The 17,265-nt window shown below is 41.2% G+C and overlaps 1 protein-coding gene across 2 annotated transcripts in view; it reads right to left on the bottom strand.

The window, feature by feature from the left end:
- si:ch1073-396h14.1 (disintegrin and metalloproteinase domain-containing protein 10) overlaps positions 1 to 17,265 on the bottom strand; it is a 121,356-nt gene that overhangs the window by 82,110 nt on the left and 21,981 nt on the right. For both annotated transcript variants that reach the window (XM_034179746.1, XM_034179745.1), the window contains exon 5: positions 14,708 to 14,793. In XM_034179746.1, coding sequence (XP_034035637.1) covers positions 14,708 to 14,793 — 86 coding nt within the window. The remainder of the gene's footprint in view (positions 1 to 14,707; positions 14,794 to 17,265) is intronic.

Below are 17,265 nucleotides of genomic sequence, written 5' to 3'. Positions count from 1 at the left end.
TAATTCATTTGAAAGCTTGACTCTTAGTCTTGTCCATCCAAATTGGAAGTCCCAAAAAACCAGTTTTATTTGTTATTATCTATCGTCCAGCTGGTCGTTACTGTGAGTTTCTCTGTGAATTTTCAGACCTTTTGTCTGACTTAGTCCTTAGCTCAGATAAGATAATTATAGTGGGCGATTTTAACATCCACACAGATGCTGAGAATGACAGCCTCAACACTGTATTTAATCTATTATTAGACTCAATTGGCTTTGTTCAAAATGTAAATGAGTCCACCCACCACTTTAATCATATCTTAGATCTTGTTCTGACTTATGGTATGGAAATTGAAGACTTAACAGTATTCCCTGAAAACTCCCTTCTGTCTGATCATTTCTTAATAACATTTACATTTACTCTGATGGACTACCCAGCAGTGGGGAATAAGTTTCATTACACTAGAAGTCTTTCAGAAAGCGCTGTAACTAGGTTTAAGGATATGATTCCTTCTTTATGTTCTCTAATGCCATATACCAAACAGTGCAGAGTAGCTACCTAAACTCTGTAAGTGAGATAGAGTATCTCGTCAATAGTTTTACATCCTCATTGAAGACAACTTTGGATGCTGTAGCTCCTCTGAAAAAGAGAGCTTTAAATCAGAAGTGCCTGACTCCGTGGTATAACTCACAAACTTGCAGCTTAAAGCAGATAACCCGTAAGTTGGAGAGGAAATGGCATCTCACTAATTTAGATGATCTTCACTTAGCCTGGAAAAAGAGTCTGTTGCTCTATAAAAAAGCCCTCCGTAAAGCTAGGACATCTTACTCATCACTAATTGAAGAAAATAAGAACAACCCCAGGTTTCTTTTCAGCACTGTAGCCAGGCTGACAAAGAGTCAGAGCTCTATTGAGCTGAGTATTCCTTTAACTTTAACTAGTAATGACTTCATGACTTTCTTTGCTAATAAAATTTTAACTATTAGAGAAAAAAATTACTCATAACCATCCCAAAGACGTATCGTTATCTTTGGCTGCTTTCAGTGATGCCGGTATTTGGTTAGACTCTTTCTCTCCGATTGTTCTGTCTGAGTTATTTTCATTAGTTACTTCATCCAATCTTCTTCACAGACTAAGGTTAATTATGGAGTTCCACAAGGTTCTGTGCTAGGACCAATTTTATTCACCTTATACATGTTTCCCTTAGGCAGTATTCTTAGACGGCATTGCTTAAATTTTCATTGTTACGCCGATGATACCCAGCTTTATCTATCCATGAAGCCAGAGGACACACACCAATTAGCTAAACTGCAGGATTGTCTTACAGACATAAAGACATGGATGACCTCTAATTTCCTGCTTTTAAACTCAGATAAAACTGAAGTTATTGTACTTGGCCCCACACATCTTAGAAACATGGTGTCTAACCAGATCCTTACTCTGGATGGCATTACCCTGACCTCTAGTAATACTGTGAGAAATCTTGGAGTCATTTTTGATCAGGATATGTCATTCAATGTGCATATTAAACAAATATGTAGGACTGCTTTTTTGCATTTGCGCAATATCTCTAAAATTAGAAAGGTCTTGTCTCAGAGTGATGCTGAAAAACTAATTCATGCATTTATTTCCTCTAGGCTGGACTATTGTAATTCATTATCAGGTTGTCCTAAAAGTTCCCTGAAAAGCCTTCAGTTAATTCAAAATGCTGCAGCTAGAGTGCAGGGACTAGAAGGAGAGAGCATATCTCACCCCTATTGGCCTCTCTTCATTGGCTTCCTGTTAATTCTAGAATAGAATTTAAAATTCTTCTTCTTACTTATAAGGTTTTGAATAATCAGGTCCCATCTTATCTTAGGGACCTCGTAGTACCATATCACCCCAATAGAGCGCTTCGCTCTCAGACTGCAGGCTTACTTGTAGTTCCTAGGGTTTGTAAGAGTAGAATGGGAAGCAGAGCCTTCAGCTTTCAGTTTCCTCTCCTGTGGAACCAGCTCCCAATTCAGATCAGGGAGACAGACACCCTCTCTACTTTTAAGATTAGGCTTAAAACTTTCCTTTTTGCTAAAGCTTATAGTTAGGGCTGGATCAGGTGACCCTGAACCATCCCTTAGTTATGCTGCTATAGACTTAGACTGCTGGGGGGTTCCCATGATGCACTGAGTGTTTCTTTGTCTTTTTGCTCTGTATGCACCACTCTGCATTTAATCATTAGTGATTGATCTCTGCTCCCCTCCACAGCATGTCTTTTTCCTGGTTCTCTCCCTCAGCCCCAGCCAGTCCCAGCAGAAGACTGTCCCTCCCTGAGCCTGGTTCTGCTGGAGGTTTCTTCCTGTTAAAAGGGAGTTTTTCCTTCCCACTGTCGCCAAGTGATTGCTCACAGGGGGTCGTTTTGACCATTGGGGTTTTTCCGTAATTATTGTATGGCCTTGCCTTACAATATAAGGCGCCTTGGGGCAACTGTTTGTTGTGATTTGGCGCTATATAAATAAAATTGATTTGATTTATATACCCTGGATCCCTCCTCTGCACACCCAAACCATCTTAAGCTCACCTCTCTGACCTAGTCTCCAAACTGATTTGCTCCTACTGATGTTCATTTCCCTTTTCTCCAGAGCATATCTCCACATCTCAAGGCTTGTCTCAACCTGCGCTCTACTCTCACTACATGTCACAATGTCATCTGCAAACATGATAGTCCATGGAGACTTGTCTGATCTTGTACATAAACCTGTCATCATTGCAAATAAGAAAGTGCTCAGAGCCAATTGTTGTTGTAATCCCACCTCCACCTTGAATCCATCTATCATTCCTACTGGACATGTCGTCACTGTCACACTGTCCTTGTACATATTCTGCACCACTCTCGCATACTTCTATGCCACTCCAGACTTCCTCTTTCAATACCACACCTCTTCTCTTGGCACCCTGTCATAAGCTTTCTCTAAATCCACAAGCAGACAATGGAACTCCTTCTAGCCTTCTCTATAATTCTCCATCAGCAATCTCAGAGCAAACATTGCATCTGTGGTTCACTTTCTCAGCATGCAACCATGTTGCTCCTCACAGATATTCACCTGTTTTCTAAGCCTAGCTTCTACTACTCTTTCCTATAACTTCATGCTGTGGTTGATCAACTTTATGCCTCTGTAAATACTGCAGCTCTGCATATCACTCTTGTTCTTAAAAAATCAGAACCAGCACTCTTCTTCTCTCCTAGCTTGACCGGAAAATTTCTAAGGGTCCTTGGGCAAGGTCCTTAGTCCCCGAATTGCTCCTGGTGTGTAGTGAGCATCTTGCATGGCAGCACCCTGACATCTGCATGAATGGGTGAATGTGAGGCATAATTGTAAAGTGCTTTGAGCTTCTGATGCAGATGGAAAAGCGGTATATAAATGCATCCCATTTACCATTCCCCTTATCAGTCATCCACTCACCTTCTACGGTTTTATTAAACAGTCTGTTTACAGACTCCACGACCATCTCTCCTAAACATTTCCATTTTTCCAATGGAATGTCATCTGGACCAACTGCCTTTCCACTCTTCATCCTCGTCATACCCGTCGTTCCTTCATTCATTGTACTTTCTGATTTACTCTCTTCACATCATCCAGCCTTCTAGTAAATAAAGTTTACTTTTCCCATTCCTTCTTAATTTCATTTGGTTATTACTTTTTTGTTTTTGGTTCACTTTTTGGTAGTATGATGCCTGTTTGTACAGGCAAAGCATAGACATATGAACCTGCCTCTGTTAGGCTATCTCAATATTACATCTTGTAAATGTCACAATTTCTGCATTCAGTCTTAAAACAGATTTTTGCTGCCACACGATAACCAATGAACAAGCTCAACCACACCCTTTTGAGACCACCACATCCACAGCTGCAAAATTGAATGCAATCATACTTGGTAATTACACAATGTAGGGGCTGAGCATTAAAGCAACAACTGTATCTGTTCTACACTGCAAACGACACTTTTCAGCGGGTGGAAAAGATGGCCCAAAGATTCCTTTGAAGTGTGGAACTAATGGCCAGTCAAGCATCTGCAGTTTCTTCTGTGATGTCAGACAGATATCACTCTGAAGATCTGTCTGCATCACATCCAAAAGCAATATTTCAGAGATCAGTCTTGCCTTGCTGATCACTAAATGTTGACATAATACCGGGACCAAGTTCCCCCTGGAAGAGACAGGAACTGGAAGGCGGATGAAACACAACCTGTATCTTGAATAGGAATGACACCTGTTCAAATCATTTCATTACCTAAGAGCTGATATAACAGTGGAAATTATTTTTAATGGCAGGGATGTTGTTAAGAATGGAGCCATATGAATATCCAAACATCCTTTGTTGACAATACACATCCGGCCCACCACCCGGTCAGTCAAATGTTAATAGTAATCACAGTACCCAAGGGGTAGATCAGTGGCGGAGATGTTTATGCCAGATGTTTTTCATATGTACTTAAAATGCAGCTAAGGTCATCCTGGGTATTTAGACCAGCTGTAGGTAAAGATGTATTCATGCCTATCACTGTTAGACTTATGCAAAGATGGGACTTGCGGTATGACATTTAGTCACATTGGCATATTCGGGTCGCTTCGCTGTGCTCTTAAAGGTTTTTTTTTGCCATGCAAACCTCACACTTTTTGTTTGGAATCACACTTTTATTTTTATTTTTCACATTTACTGCTTTTTGGCCACCTGCAAAATGTTCAAGTCAGTAAGTCCAAATGAGACAGAGAAACTTCACTGCTTGCTGTACCTGTAATTATGGTGGGGATTAGCCTTCTGCTGGAACACCATAGAGCTACGCTGTCTGCGAACTTTAAGCCTTCTTTTGAAAGTCTGTTGTCTAAGCTGGACAGTGTCCAATCTGCAGTGCGTGACCACGGTTTATGTACTGTATTAACTCTTTTGAATCCATGCACATTGACTTTGATCAATGTTTGGATTAGTGCCGAATACTCTGCACTTCGAAAAGAGGAGTGGTTAAAATCCAACATGACACACCTGAATGGATGGAGCAGATGCCAGAATGTTTGGACTGTGGTATTACCTGAAGTTGCTGAGGCTCTGCGCCCTTTTGTTTTTTCTCCAAACTCCTCGTCAATGTTTTTGGAAAGGAGATGCTCACTTCACCATTGGAATTGAACAGAGCACACTGGAGCTTAGCTCCTATACCGGCTCCTGGAGGAAAATCCCGACCAGTTATCCTGCGCTTTCACTGCTTCCAAATGAAAGATTTAGTGATTCATGAGACACTTTATTAGGGTGACCTGACCTACAATGGGCATAAGATTCGGTTCTACGAATATTAGATTAAATGGAACTTTATTGATCCCTTTGGGAAGACTCCCTCAGGGAAATTGAGGTTCCAGCAGCATTGTATAGCAGCACACAGGGTATCAAAAGTAAAAATAAAAACATTTTTGGGTAAATTACGTGACCGCTGCTCACGACCAGGGGTGCAGGGTTTTATACCTCTAAAATGTTATTGGCAAGCTCTATTTTAACCAAGTGAGTGGTTTTAGATGTATTGAAGGCAAGAATAATAGACAAATAAATGACATTTGTTGTCATACCAAAGCTCTTTTTAAAATGCTTCTGTCTAAGGTAATAAAATAAAGTTTAAAAACACATTAATATTTGATGGGCATATAGCATTTGCTCTATTCTTCTTCTTCTTTAATACAGTGAAGCAGGCAGTTTTTTTTTTTTCTGTCATGCCTTTTTTTCCAACATGTTTGAGTGGGTTTGCATTACTTAAAAAAAAACCAAACAAACAATATAACGACTAATTGTCTTGTTTGAACAACAGCTGAATGAGGCTCGTGTTCTCCCCCTCCTCGCTCTCACCAGTCCTCTGAGCTTTTTGGAAATGGGAGCCTTTAAACTGTAAAATAAACCATAAACCTCTGAATATATCAGCATCTATGGACACTGACACTCTGGTTTATTTTAATGGAGTTTTTTTTTTTTCCTTAATGCTGCATTTACACATAGGCAGGACGCGTTATGAATGTCATATTTGTGTCATTCTTGGCACATTCCTGACATTCTTAATGCATCTGAATAGGTTTCTTAATAGTGCGTGATATTTCTGATTTTTGTGGAGCATGTTTTTGGCTGTCAAAAAAAATCTTCCACAAATGTCACACACCACCCCCATTTCGCCTCATCGTGGAGGTCGCAACTGAGCGTGTTGATCCGTCTTGATTAGTGGTGATCCTTAATAGAGTGTGATAGTGTTCTTCTCTGATGTGTGCACAATTAAACCCTGCTGCACCACATTCAGTTTTTCATTGCTGCAGTATGCTGAAGAAGGACAGTGTCGCCAAGTTGGCTAAAAGTTTCATTCCAATGCTCATCAGCGCGCTCCTGCAGGTGTTCCACCTACTGTTTGTGCCTCATGTTTGGGATAATATGTGAGACAAGAGCTGCGTGGAGCCACGCATCTTTCTCAGTCTCCTCCTCCTCTGTGCGCCACTCCATGGCACAGAGCCCAACTATGCTTGCCATCACAAAGTTCTTCTGCTGTGGCTTTTGAGGAGTAAACTGGAGTGATCTGAATTGTTCAGCAGCTGATAGGTGTGTGTGTGTGTGTGTGTGTGTGTGTGTGTGTGTGTGTGTGTGTGTGTGTGTGTGTGTGTGTGTGTGTGTGTGTGTGTGTGTGTGTGTGTGTGTGTGTGGAGACAATTCGCCTCATTCACAACGTGACAGAATGTAATGACGCGCTGTTACACGTAATGGTTCCTGATAATTTGCCAACAACACGTGCCATTAATTGTAATGTGTGGTAACAGGTTGCAGCAGTTCCTGAGGACACCTGACGCCTCTGCCTCAAATTATCACATTTGTGATCAGTGACCAAGAATGTATATTTCGTGGCATTTGTGACTTGTCGTCGTTATGTGTAAATGCAGCATTAAATCAAAGCTGATCAAGACACAGACGCACCTGCATCTCAATCTGCTCTGATCTGTTTTAAGTGCTGAAAGCAGCTGACTGCTGATCTCTATGCTGTTTGTAGCTGAGATATGAAGAAAATGAGAAATATATTTGTTTCTTTAATTATTTGGTGGTTGAAATTAAAAAAAATAAAACAAGTATGACACTATAAGCTTGAAATACGATCGAATTGGTACATTTTTCAGTAACCTTTCAGTTCATTCTTCGGAAAATCTGTGCAGAGCAGGAGAGGAAATTTGAACCCAAGAGCCGGGAGGAAATTTGCAGTGTTGGGTGGTACCGTCCGACGCCGTCCACCGTCGCTACAACCCTGGTCACACGCATGTTGACGTCATTGCATGGCCATGGAGTTGCAGTGCTGGAGAAGTGTAAATCAGCGTTTAGGATCCCCCCTTGGATTTACCTGATGTGAATTCTCCGAGTCCACAAGTGACTTCCACTCCTATCTCCAGGCCGAAACACCGGACTTTAGTGATAGGGGAATCTATCACCCGCGAAGTCAGGTTACAGACGCCGGCTGACATTAAATGTATTCCTGGGGTCAGAGCTCCCGACATTGCATCTCATCGTAGGGTGCTGACGCTGCAGAAGGGAAGACGGACGAAGGAACATGACATGAGATATAGTCACATAGTTATTCACGTCAGCACCAATGATATCAGGATAAAGCAGGGAAATTCAAACAAGTTGAGACTGTGGCCTGCTCCCATAGGCATGTCCATAAAAATCATAGAGGGATATGATTTGCAGACTTAATACCATTACTATATTGGATGATGTTGAAATTGTGGATGGCCCAGTGGTTGTTCCAGCAATAGCAAAGATTTTGTGTCTGCTACCTACAACGTGCGTGGAATGTCTCAAACCTAAGCCTACTTCTAGGCATCTTATATATGCTACTCTGGAACCACTCCTAAACCCAAACAGTTCGACTGTCAACCCCACTGAGGTCCTTAGTCTGGGTCTCATTAACATAAGATCACTGTCCTCAAAATCATTGTTGATTACTGATTTAATTATTGATCATCACTTAGATATGATTGGGTTATGTGAAACCTGGCTTAAACCTACAGCTGTCCTCCCCTTAAATGAAGCCTGCCCACCAGCATATACATTTAGTCACGTCCCTCGTGATGCGAAGTAAGGTGGTTTAGCTTATTAGCTGTTGGGGGTCACAAATATAATTCGTTTGAGCATCTTATTCTCCGCTCAGGATATTACGCATTGCCAAGATCAGAAGAATAAAAATCAGCCGTATTAATTTGTCACTGTATATAGGCCTCCTGGCCCATATTCTGAATTCTTAGATGAATTTGGTGCGTTCATCTCTAACTTGTCAACTAGTGCAGATAACATTCTAATCATTGGTGACTTTAACGTTCATATAAATAAGACTTCTGATCCCCTCTGCAAATCATTTATGGAAATTGTGGACGCATTAGGATTTCGGCAATGCATTAGGGATTCAACGCACATTAGTGGAAATACCCTGGATCTGGTTCTCGCACGTGGTATTGCTGTCACAAATATTGACATCATGCTTCTTACATCAGTGGTCTCTGATCACTCACTTAAGTTTACAGTTTCACTGCCGTGTTTAGTGAAACAACAACCTTATTTATAATTGCAGTGATGCATCAACTCCTCACCTAAGACTGAACTAGAAGCTAGACTGCTTGATGTCTTAGCTTCACTTTTGACAAATATCCAGTCAGTAGACAGACTTGTGGATAGTTTAAACTCAGTGCTCAAAACTACACTCGACATGATTGCACCACCTGTGTTGAAACCGCGCTCCCCCAAATCGCAAGTCACCTTGGTTCAATGATTACCTGTGTGACCTCAAGCATAAAGCAAGAGGTCTAGAATGGAAATGGCGTCATTCAAAATTAGAAGTATTCCACCTTGCGTGGCGTGATGCTTTCTTAGACTGTAAGCATGCATTACTGGCTACAAAGCGGACCTACTACTCTGATTTGATCAACAAAAACAAGCATAACTCAAAGTTCTTGTTCGACACGGTGGCAACACCTATTCATGGACAACCACCTGTAGCTCACTCTCCTTTTACAGCACAAGATTTCCTGTATTACTTTGAGAAGAAAATAGATGACATTAGGTTGAACATATCCCAGCATGCCTTAACCCAGCCACTACACCCTGCTATTGAGGTGGGTGCCACTACTGAGGTATTACCTAGATTTACAGAATTTGATAGTATCTCTCTAGGCATGCTGATGAAACTCGTAACATCAACAAAAAGCACAACCTGTTTATTTGATCCTATACCAACAAAACTGCTTAAGGACCTATGGCCCACTCTTGGGCTGATTGTGCTGGAAATGATTAATCTTTCTTTAACTTCTGGATCTGTTCCTAAATGTTTCAAATCTGCAGTGATTAAACCATTACTTAAGAAACCTAATCTTGACCCTAGTGTATTGAAAAACTATCGGCCAATATCAAATCTATCATTTTGCTCTAAAATTCTGGAAAAAGTGGTGTCACGGCAACTCGTAGACTATCTTACTGAGAATAATCTCTTTGAGCTACTGCAGTCTGCTTTTAGAAAATATCATTCCACAGAGACGGCTCTCACTAAAGTGGTGAATGATCTTCTGCTTATAATGGATTCGGACACCACTGCAGTTCTGCTGCTGTTAGATCTCAGTGCTGCATTTGATACAGTGGATCATCATATTCTACTTGATAGGCTGGAAAATCATTTTGGGATTACTGGGAGTGCCCTTGCATGGCTGACGTCATACTTGACCAGTCGTTCTCACTGTGTTTTGTACAGCAACACTACCTCTAACCTTAGTGACATGAAATTTGAGGTTCCTCAGGGGTCTGTCTTAGGCCCCCTGCTTTTCTCCCTTTATATAGCACCCCTTGGGCACATATTGCGGCGTTTTGGGATTACCTTTCACTGCTATGCAGATGATACTCAGTTATATATGCCAATAACTGCTGGTAATCTCGTTCACATAAAATCCTTAGAAGATTGCCTTGCAGCAGTGAGAAGTTGGATGTCTAGAAACTTCCTACTTTTAATCTCTGAAAATACTGAAATGATGGTTCTTGGTCCAGTGAGACATCCGCATCAATTTGACCAGTTAACACTCAGCCTAGGCTCGTGTGTCATACATCACACTGACAAAGTGAGGAACCTTGGGGTAATTTTTGATCCTTCGTTGTCCTTTGGCCTCCATATTAGAAATATTAGTAGGACTGCTTTCTTCCACCTGTGAAATATAGCGAAGATTCATCCCATCCTGTCTATGGCTGATGCTGAGACCCTGATCCATGCATTCATCTCTTCTAGATTGGACTACTGCAATGTTCTATTTTCTGGTTTACTGCAGTCTAGCATTAGGGCTCTCCAATTGGTTCGAAATGCTGCAGCCAGACTTTTGACACGAAGCAGAAGGTTCGACCACATTACACCCATTTTGGCATCTCTTCACTGGCTTCCTGTCCCAATGAGAGCAGATTTTAAGGTTCTGCTACTAACCTATGAAATTATTCATGGACTGGCACCTCCCTACCTAGCTGACCTAATTAAACCTTACGTACTGGCCCGGGCTGTACGTTCTCAGGGTACAGGACTACTTTGTGTCCCTAGGGTGAATAAGAAGTCTGCGGGTCACAGAGCTTTCTCTTATTGTGCCCCTGTTCTGTGGAATGGTCTCCCTGTGTCAATAAAACAATCAGATTCTGTGGAGACTTTCAAGTCCAGACTTAATATTTGTTTTGTGAATTGTTCTGTAATTTATGTGTGCAGCATGGCCCAAGCAGAGGGTCACCCCTTTGAGTCTGGTCTGCTTGAGTTTTCTTCCTCAGGGGGAGTTTTTCCTTACCACTGTTGCTCTGGGGGTTGGTAAGGTTAGACCTTACCTGTGTGAAGCGCCTTGAGGCAACTCTGTTGTGATTTGGCGCTATATAAAGGAAAATAAATTGAATTGAAATAGGATTATAAAGCACCACTTTGCAGCAGACCTAGAAAAAAGTGACTCCTCCAAATGTAATATTTTCAATATATACTCAACAAAAATATAAACGCAACACTTCTGGTTTTGCTCCCATTTTGTATGAGATGAACTCAAAGATCTAAAACTTTTTCCACATACACAATATCACCATTTCCCTCAAATATTGTTCACAAACCAGTCTAAATCTGTGATAGTGAGCACTTCTCCTTTGCTGAGATAATCCATCCCACCTCACAGGTGTGCCATATCAAGATGCTGATTAGACACCATGATTAGTGCACAGGTGTGCCTTAGACTGTCCACAATAAAAGGGCACTCTGAAAGGTGCAGTTTTGTTTTATTGGGGGGGGATACCAGTCAGTATCTGGTGTGACCACCATTTGCCTCATGCAGTGCAACACATCTCCTTCGCATAGAGTTGATCAGGTTGTCAATTGTGGCCTGTGGAATGTTGGTCCACTCCTCTTCAATGGCTGTGCGAAGTTGCGACAACGAACTGGAGTCAGGTCGAGACCCCGATGAGAACGACGAGCATGCAGATGAGCTTCCCTGAGACGGTTTCTGACAGTTTGTGCAGAAATTCTTTGGTTATGCAAACCGATTGTTTCAGCAGCTGTCCGAGTGGCTGGTCTCAGACGATCTTGGAGGTGAACATGCTGGATGTGGAGGTCCTGGGCTGGTGTGGTTACACGTGGTCTGCGGTTGTGAGGCTGGTTGGATGTACTGCCAAATTCTCTGAAAGGCCTTTGGAGACGGCTTATGGTAGAGAAATGAACATTCAATACACGAGCAACAGCTCTGGTTGACATTCCTGCTGTCAGCATGCCAATTGCACGCTCCCTCAAATCTTGCGACATCTGTGGCATTGTGCTGTGTGATGAAACTGCACCTTTCAGAGTGGCCTTTTATTGTGGGCAGTCTAAGGCACACCTGTGCACTAATCATGGTGTCTAATCAGCATCTTGATATGGCACACCTGTGAGGTGGGATGGATTATCTCAGCAAAGGAGAAGTGCTCACTATCACAGATTTAGACTGGTTTGTGAACAATATTTGAGGGAAATGGTGATATTGTGTATGTGGAAAAAGTTTTAGATCTTTGTGTTCATCTCATACAAAATGGGAGCAAAACCAAAAGTGTTGCGTTTATATTTTTGTTGAGTGTACATAATGCAGGCGCTTATTTATTTATTTATTTATTTTCAGACAAAGCTTTGACCTGCTCATTAAATGAGGCCGGTCCAGATTCAGAGTCAGGTGTTTAATCAAGGAAATAAGTAAGCCTAATTGGAGCTGGGGATTCCCCGTAGATCGTTCAGCACCTCCTGGCTGTAACTAATCTGTTACATACATATAACGGCTTTTGTCAGTTTTATACATATAACAGATTTTGTCCACTTTTATACATATAACAGATTTCAGTTATAACAGGCAAAATTCACTGGACCACCAGAATCAATTATATGCATGTTTTACTGTATGTGTGTGTGTGTGTATATATATATATATATATATATATATATATATATATATACACATACAAGGTCTATTAGAAAAGAAACCAACCTTTTGATTTTTTAAAAAACTATATGGATTTGAATCACGTGCGATTACTTCAGACAAGCTTGAACCCTTGTGCGCATGCGTGAGTTTTTTCACGGCTGTCGGTTGCGTCATTCGCCTGTGGGCAGGCTTTGAGTGAGCACTGGTCCACCCCTCCCGTCTGAATTCCTTTGTCTGAGAACTTCCTGAGAGACTGGCGCTTTGCTTGATCAAAATTTTTTCAGAAACTGTAAGGCACATCCAAGTGGACACCAATCGAGAAATTCAGACGGTTTTTGGTGAAAATTTTAACGGCTGATGAGAGATTAAGGAGTGTTACTATCGCTTTAAGGACAGCCCACGGCGCCGGACGGCGTGCCGTGCCCTGAGCCACCATCGTCAGCCTGTTTCGAGCTGAAAACTTCCAAATTTAAGCCTCTGTTGACCCAGGATGTCGTGAGAGAGCAGAGACATTTCAGAAGAGGTCAGGGATCAGCAGTTTATCCGGACATTCCACTGTTAAAGGAGATTTTGTAATGAAAGACGTGCGGACGGATTCGCGCCTTGGCACCCTGCCACTCATGGCGCGGCGCCACAGCAAAACACCTCCGTTGGAAGTCTCACATGACAAGTTTGAACATGCCCAGCTGTTAAACGATTTCTCGGATACTCACTCGACTGAAAGCCATTGAAAACCGCCTGAATCTTACGAATGGTTATCAACACGGAGCGCACGAGGGTTCAAGCTTGTCTGACGCAATCACACGTGATTCAAATCCATATAGTTTTTGAAAAAAATAAGGTTGGATACTTTTCTAATAGACCTCGTGTGTGTGTGTGTGTGTGTGTGTGTGTGTGTGTGTGTGTGTGTGTGTGTGTGTGTGTGTGTGTGTGTGTATATATATATATATATATATATGTATGTATGTATATGTGTATATGTATATATGTATATGTATGTATATGTGTATATGTATATATGTATATGTATGTATGTATGTATATGTGTATATATATGTGTATATATATGTATGTATATGTATATATATATATATGTATATATGCATGTGTATATATATGTATGTGTATATGTATATGTATGTATATATATATATATACTAGCGTGTTGCCTTGGGGATCCATGCTGTCTAGATTGGGTAGTGTTTATAAAATAGGTTGCTGACATTTTTCAAAGGTGGTTAAAAACTATGCAAAGTTTGTACAATGAGTTGGAATGGTGTAAGTCCAGAATGTTTTTAGAACCTTAGACCTCATTAGTTTTTAGAAGTTTTTACTCGCTTATTGGCCCACCAACCCACCAAATTGTACAACTAAAGAATATATCAGATAGTTTGACATCTGACCCAAAAGAAATTATTTTATGCCACTCTTTATACGTCAGAATTTCCTCCCAACATCTGAAAATTCCTTGATGCACCAATTCCTTGATGACCTAGAAATCCCTGCAGTTGATACTTTAAAAGCAGTAGAAGTTGATGCTTCTTTTAATCTGGAAGAGGTTTTAGCCTCGATTAATAGTTAATCAGGCAAATCCCCTGGCTCTGATAGATTTGTTTCTGATTTTTATAAGACATTTCATACAAAATTAACCCCATTACCTTTGTCAGTTTTGAGTTATCATTGGAACAGTGTTCTCTCCACACAATGCTGAGACAGGTCTCATTTCATTCCTGCTCAAGGAAGGAAAAGATCCCACTTCCTATGCTTCTTTTGGCCAAACTATTAGCGTAACGTTCTTGGGCTCTGGTTGAAGCCTTGTCTACTTATCGCTGTTTTTGGAGTCTGCACTGTGTCCCATACTAACTTGCAGGTGGATGTAATTGTCTTTACCTCATTGCTAGCATGTCACAGATTATTTGTATCTTGGAAATCTCCATGTCCCCCATCTATTTCTTTATGGTTGAAAGATCTCGTGTTTTTCTGAAAAAAAGTTTAGTCTTAGAAGGAGGGCTGATGGGTATCTGAAAGTGTGGCGGCCATGTATTTATTTATTTTTATCTTAGATCATTGAAAAATATTGGACATGCTATATAAATTGAAAAAAGACTTGTGCAAAGATGGATAAAAGACTTTAAGACGGTCACAGTTCTTCCAGTCTATTCTATTTTCACTAACTAGTCATAAATGGTCAAGCAAACATACTGTAGAAACCAAACGTGTGTGTGTGTGTGTTCACTGTGGTGATGTTTAGACTGTCCCACCTCTTTAGGGCCAAGGTCCTGAGAGAGGTGCTGTAGATGTTGTGTTCCACAGAATCCATCAGCCCTAGTTGCCGTGGACGGTAGAACTATGATACATAGGATCAAAAACACACATATGGCATGAAAAGTGCGGATATGGTTAACTTCAAATTGTATTTGCCCTGTTTGGGTTTTTACACACACACACACACACACACACACACACACACACACACACACACACACACACACACACACACACACACACACACACACACACACACACACACACACACACACACACACACACACAAATTCTGATCATTTCTAAATTAACACTAAGGCCCCTTTCTTGTTGTTGGGCACAAATCACAATACAGTGCACAAGTGCTTTTTGGGGCATGTCCACTGCCGCATTACAATATAAAAAGCACTATCTCTCAACACAATCCAGGGTGTTGGGCACAAAGGGGCTGGTTGAGTCACAAAACACCACCACTGTGGCACCAATGGGCCTCCAGGCCTATGTCAGACTTACTTCACAACATGTGCATAACTAATGGAGATAAATCCAAACCTTCTGTATTCAGGGGTCAGCTTTGCTTTTTACTTGTACAAACCCTAATTCCATTTGCTACACGCCAGAAGGTCCTGGATTTATATCTAACCTGGTTGATTCAATGTTCTACCCATGTTTGCGTGGGTTCCCTCCTGGTTCTTGTGCCTCTTCCCACTTCAAAACATGCTGGTTTGGTGAATTGGAGACTCTAAATTGATTATGGGTATGAGCATGAACGGGTTTGTCTGTCTGTCTGTGTCAGTCCTGTGATAGATTAAGGTCTGTCCAGGTTGTACCTTGTATGTTACCAGGTAACTATGGGAAAGGCTCCAGAAGTAACATTAGCTTTAGTGGGTCCAGTGGTCCTCTATGTGGCAAAAGCCAAATGTACTTTCATTCTAGTCTGCCCACATTCTTAAAAGGGTTTGTTATTGTTACTATGGCCATAACAGATGGTCACCACTCTAAGTTGGGTCTATTTAGTTTCTGCCTGCCACCAAAACATCAGAGTTTTTCCTCACCACTGTTGCCAATGTGCTTGCTTTGGGAATAGGTAAATTTAAAGCTTCCTCATGTGTAGCACCTTGGAGTGATTTGTGTTGTGATTTGGTACTATATAAATAAACTCAAATGATTTGAAGCAGATGGAATGTTGGTTTAGTGGTTAGCACTGTTGCCTCAGAAAAGGAACATTGAGATCACTTCCTACCTTGTCCTTTTGGTCCTTTCCAGATTTTGTATGTTTTCCATGTGTTTGCGTGGGTTCCCTCTAGGTGCTCTGGCTTTCTCCCACTTCCAAAGACATGGAGGTTAAGTGAACTGGTGACTCTAAATTGATCGTAGGCATGTGTGAATGTGTTTGTCTGTCTACATGTGGCCCTGAGATAGACTGGTGTCCTGTCCAGGGTGTTCCACCTCCTGTGACATATGTTGATTCTCTTAACACAGAGTCTTGGAGGGATGTCTGGACAGGCATGATATCCACCATGTTGAAAGCACAGCTATGAAGGCCCCCTGACACTTGCATGTCTTTGATTCACGCATATGTACGTAGTGTGTATCGTACTGGTGAGTAAACTCGCTGTGAACCGGTGTAGACTGAATGTGAGATGTGCGCAAAGAGAATTTTGAAATGTTCAAAAAAATCTCATGCATCAAATTTGTGCAACAAACGTGAAATGGCTGTGAACATTGCGTGATCTACTCCCAAACACTACGTGTTGATGCTTGATGGTGTGTGAGATGGCGCGCGCAGCTTGTCGAGTAAAGAAGTGAATAGTGTGAGTGATTGCGTCAGCGTACCGCATCATAGTGCAGCTTGTCTGAACGATTAGAACGAGATATTAAATCTATCACAAACATACTTTTACAGCTGCACACAAGAAGGAAAGAACATGCAACTGTTTTTAGTGCAGCAGATAAGTGAAACAATCGTGCAAATGGTGATAAAAGCATCAAATTCAGCAGAAATACTCCTTAGACACTCCTCTTTTGAAGAAAAAAAATGACTGGCCACTTGAATTTTCAATCGGTGGTCAGGTAGGGGTCAATTGAAGAATTACACAGAGGCCAAAATTAAAAGATGCTCCAATCATATTGAAAAATATTCCACATTATTTGCCTGATCATAAAGATTCCAAAAAGGTATAGTTTGGACTATCTGTGACTGAATTCTATGGATTTACGGGATAAAAACAGCAAGAATGGTGACAAAGGTCAGTGTTGGTTTGTACAGGGGTCAAAAGTTAAAGTTGCTCCAATTTTGGTAAAAAGTGATGCAAATTACTAGTTGAGTTAACACTGTTTTAAAAAGGAATAGTTTGGACCATGTATCATCCTTACTTATCACGTTACGGGGTAACATATGTCACATGTCATAGAATCCAATAGACGCAGACCTTGTTTCTCCTTTACTTTGGAGACCAAGCGTTCAACACTATTCCATTTATTAATCCTATTAGCTAAACCAATAAGGATTCCCCTCTAAATATTCTCTTATCCGCTGCACTATTTACCAATC

The sequence above is a fragment of the Thalassophryne amazonica genome, chromosome 10, assembly GCF_902500255.1.
Source record: "Thalassophryne amazonica chromosome 10, fThaAma1.1, whole genome shotgun sequence".
Taxonomy (NCBI): Eukaryota; Metazoa; Chordata; class Actinopteri; order Batrachoidiformes; family Batrachoididae; genus Thalassophryne; species Thalassophryne amazonica.
The sequence above is the reverse complement of the archived record's forward strand: the minus strand, read 5'-3'. Positions and strand labels throughout refer to the sequence as shown.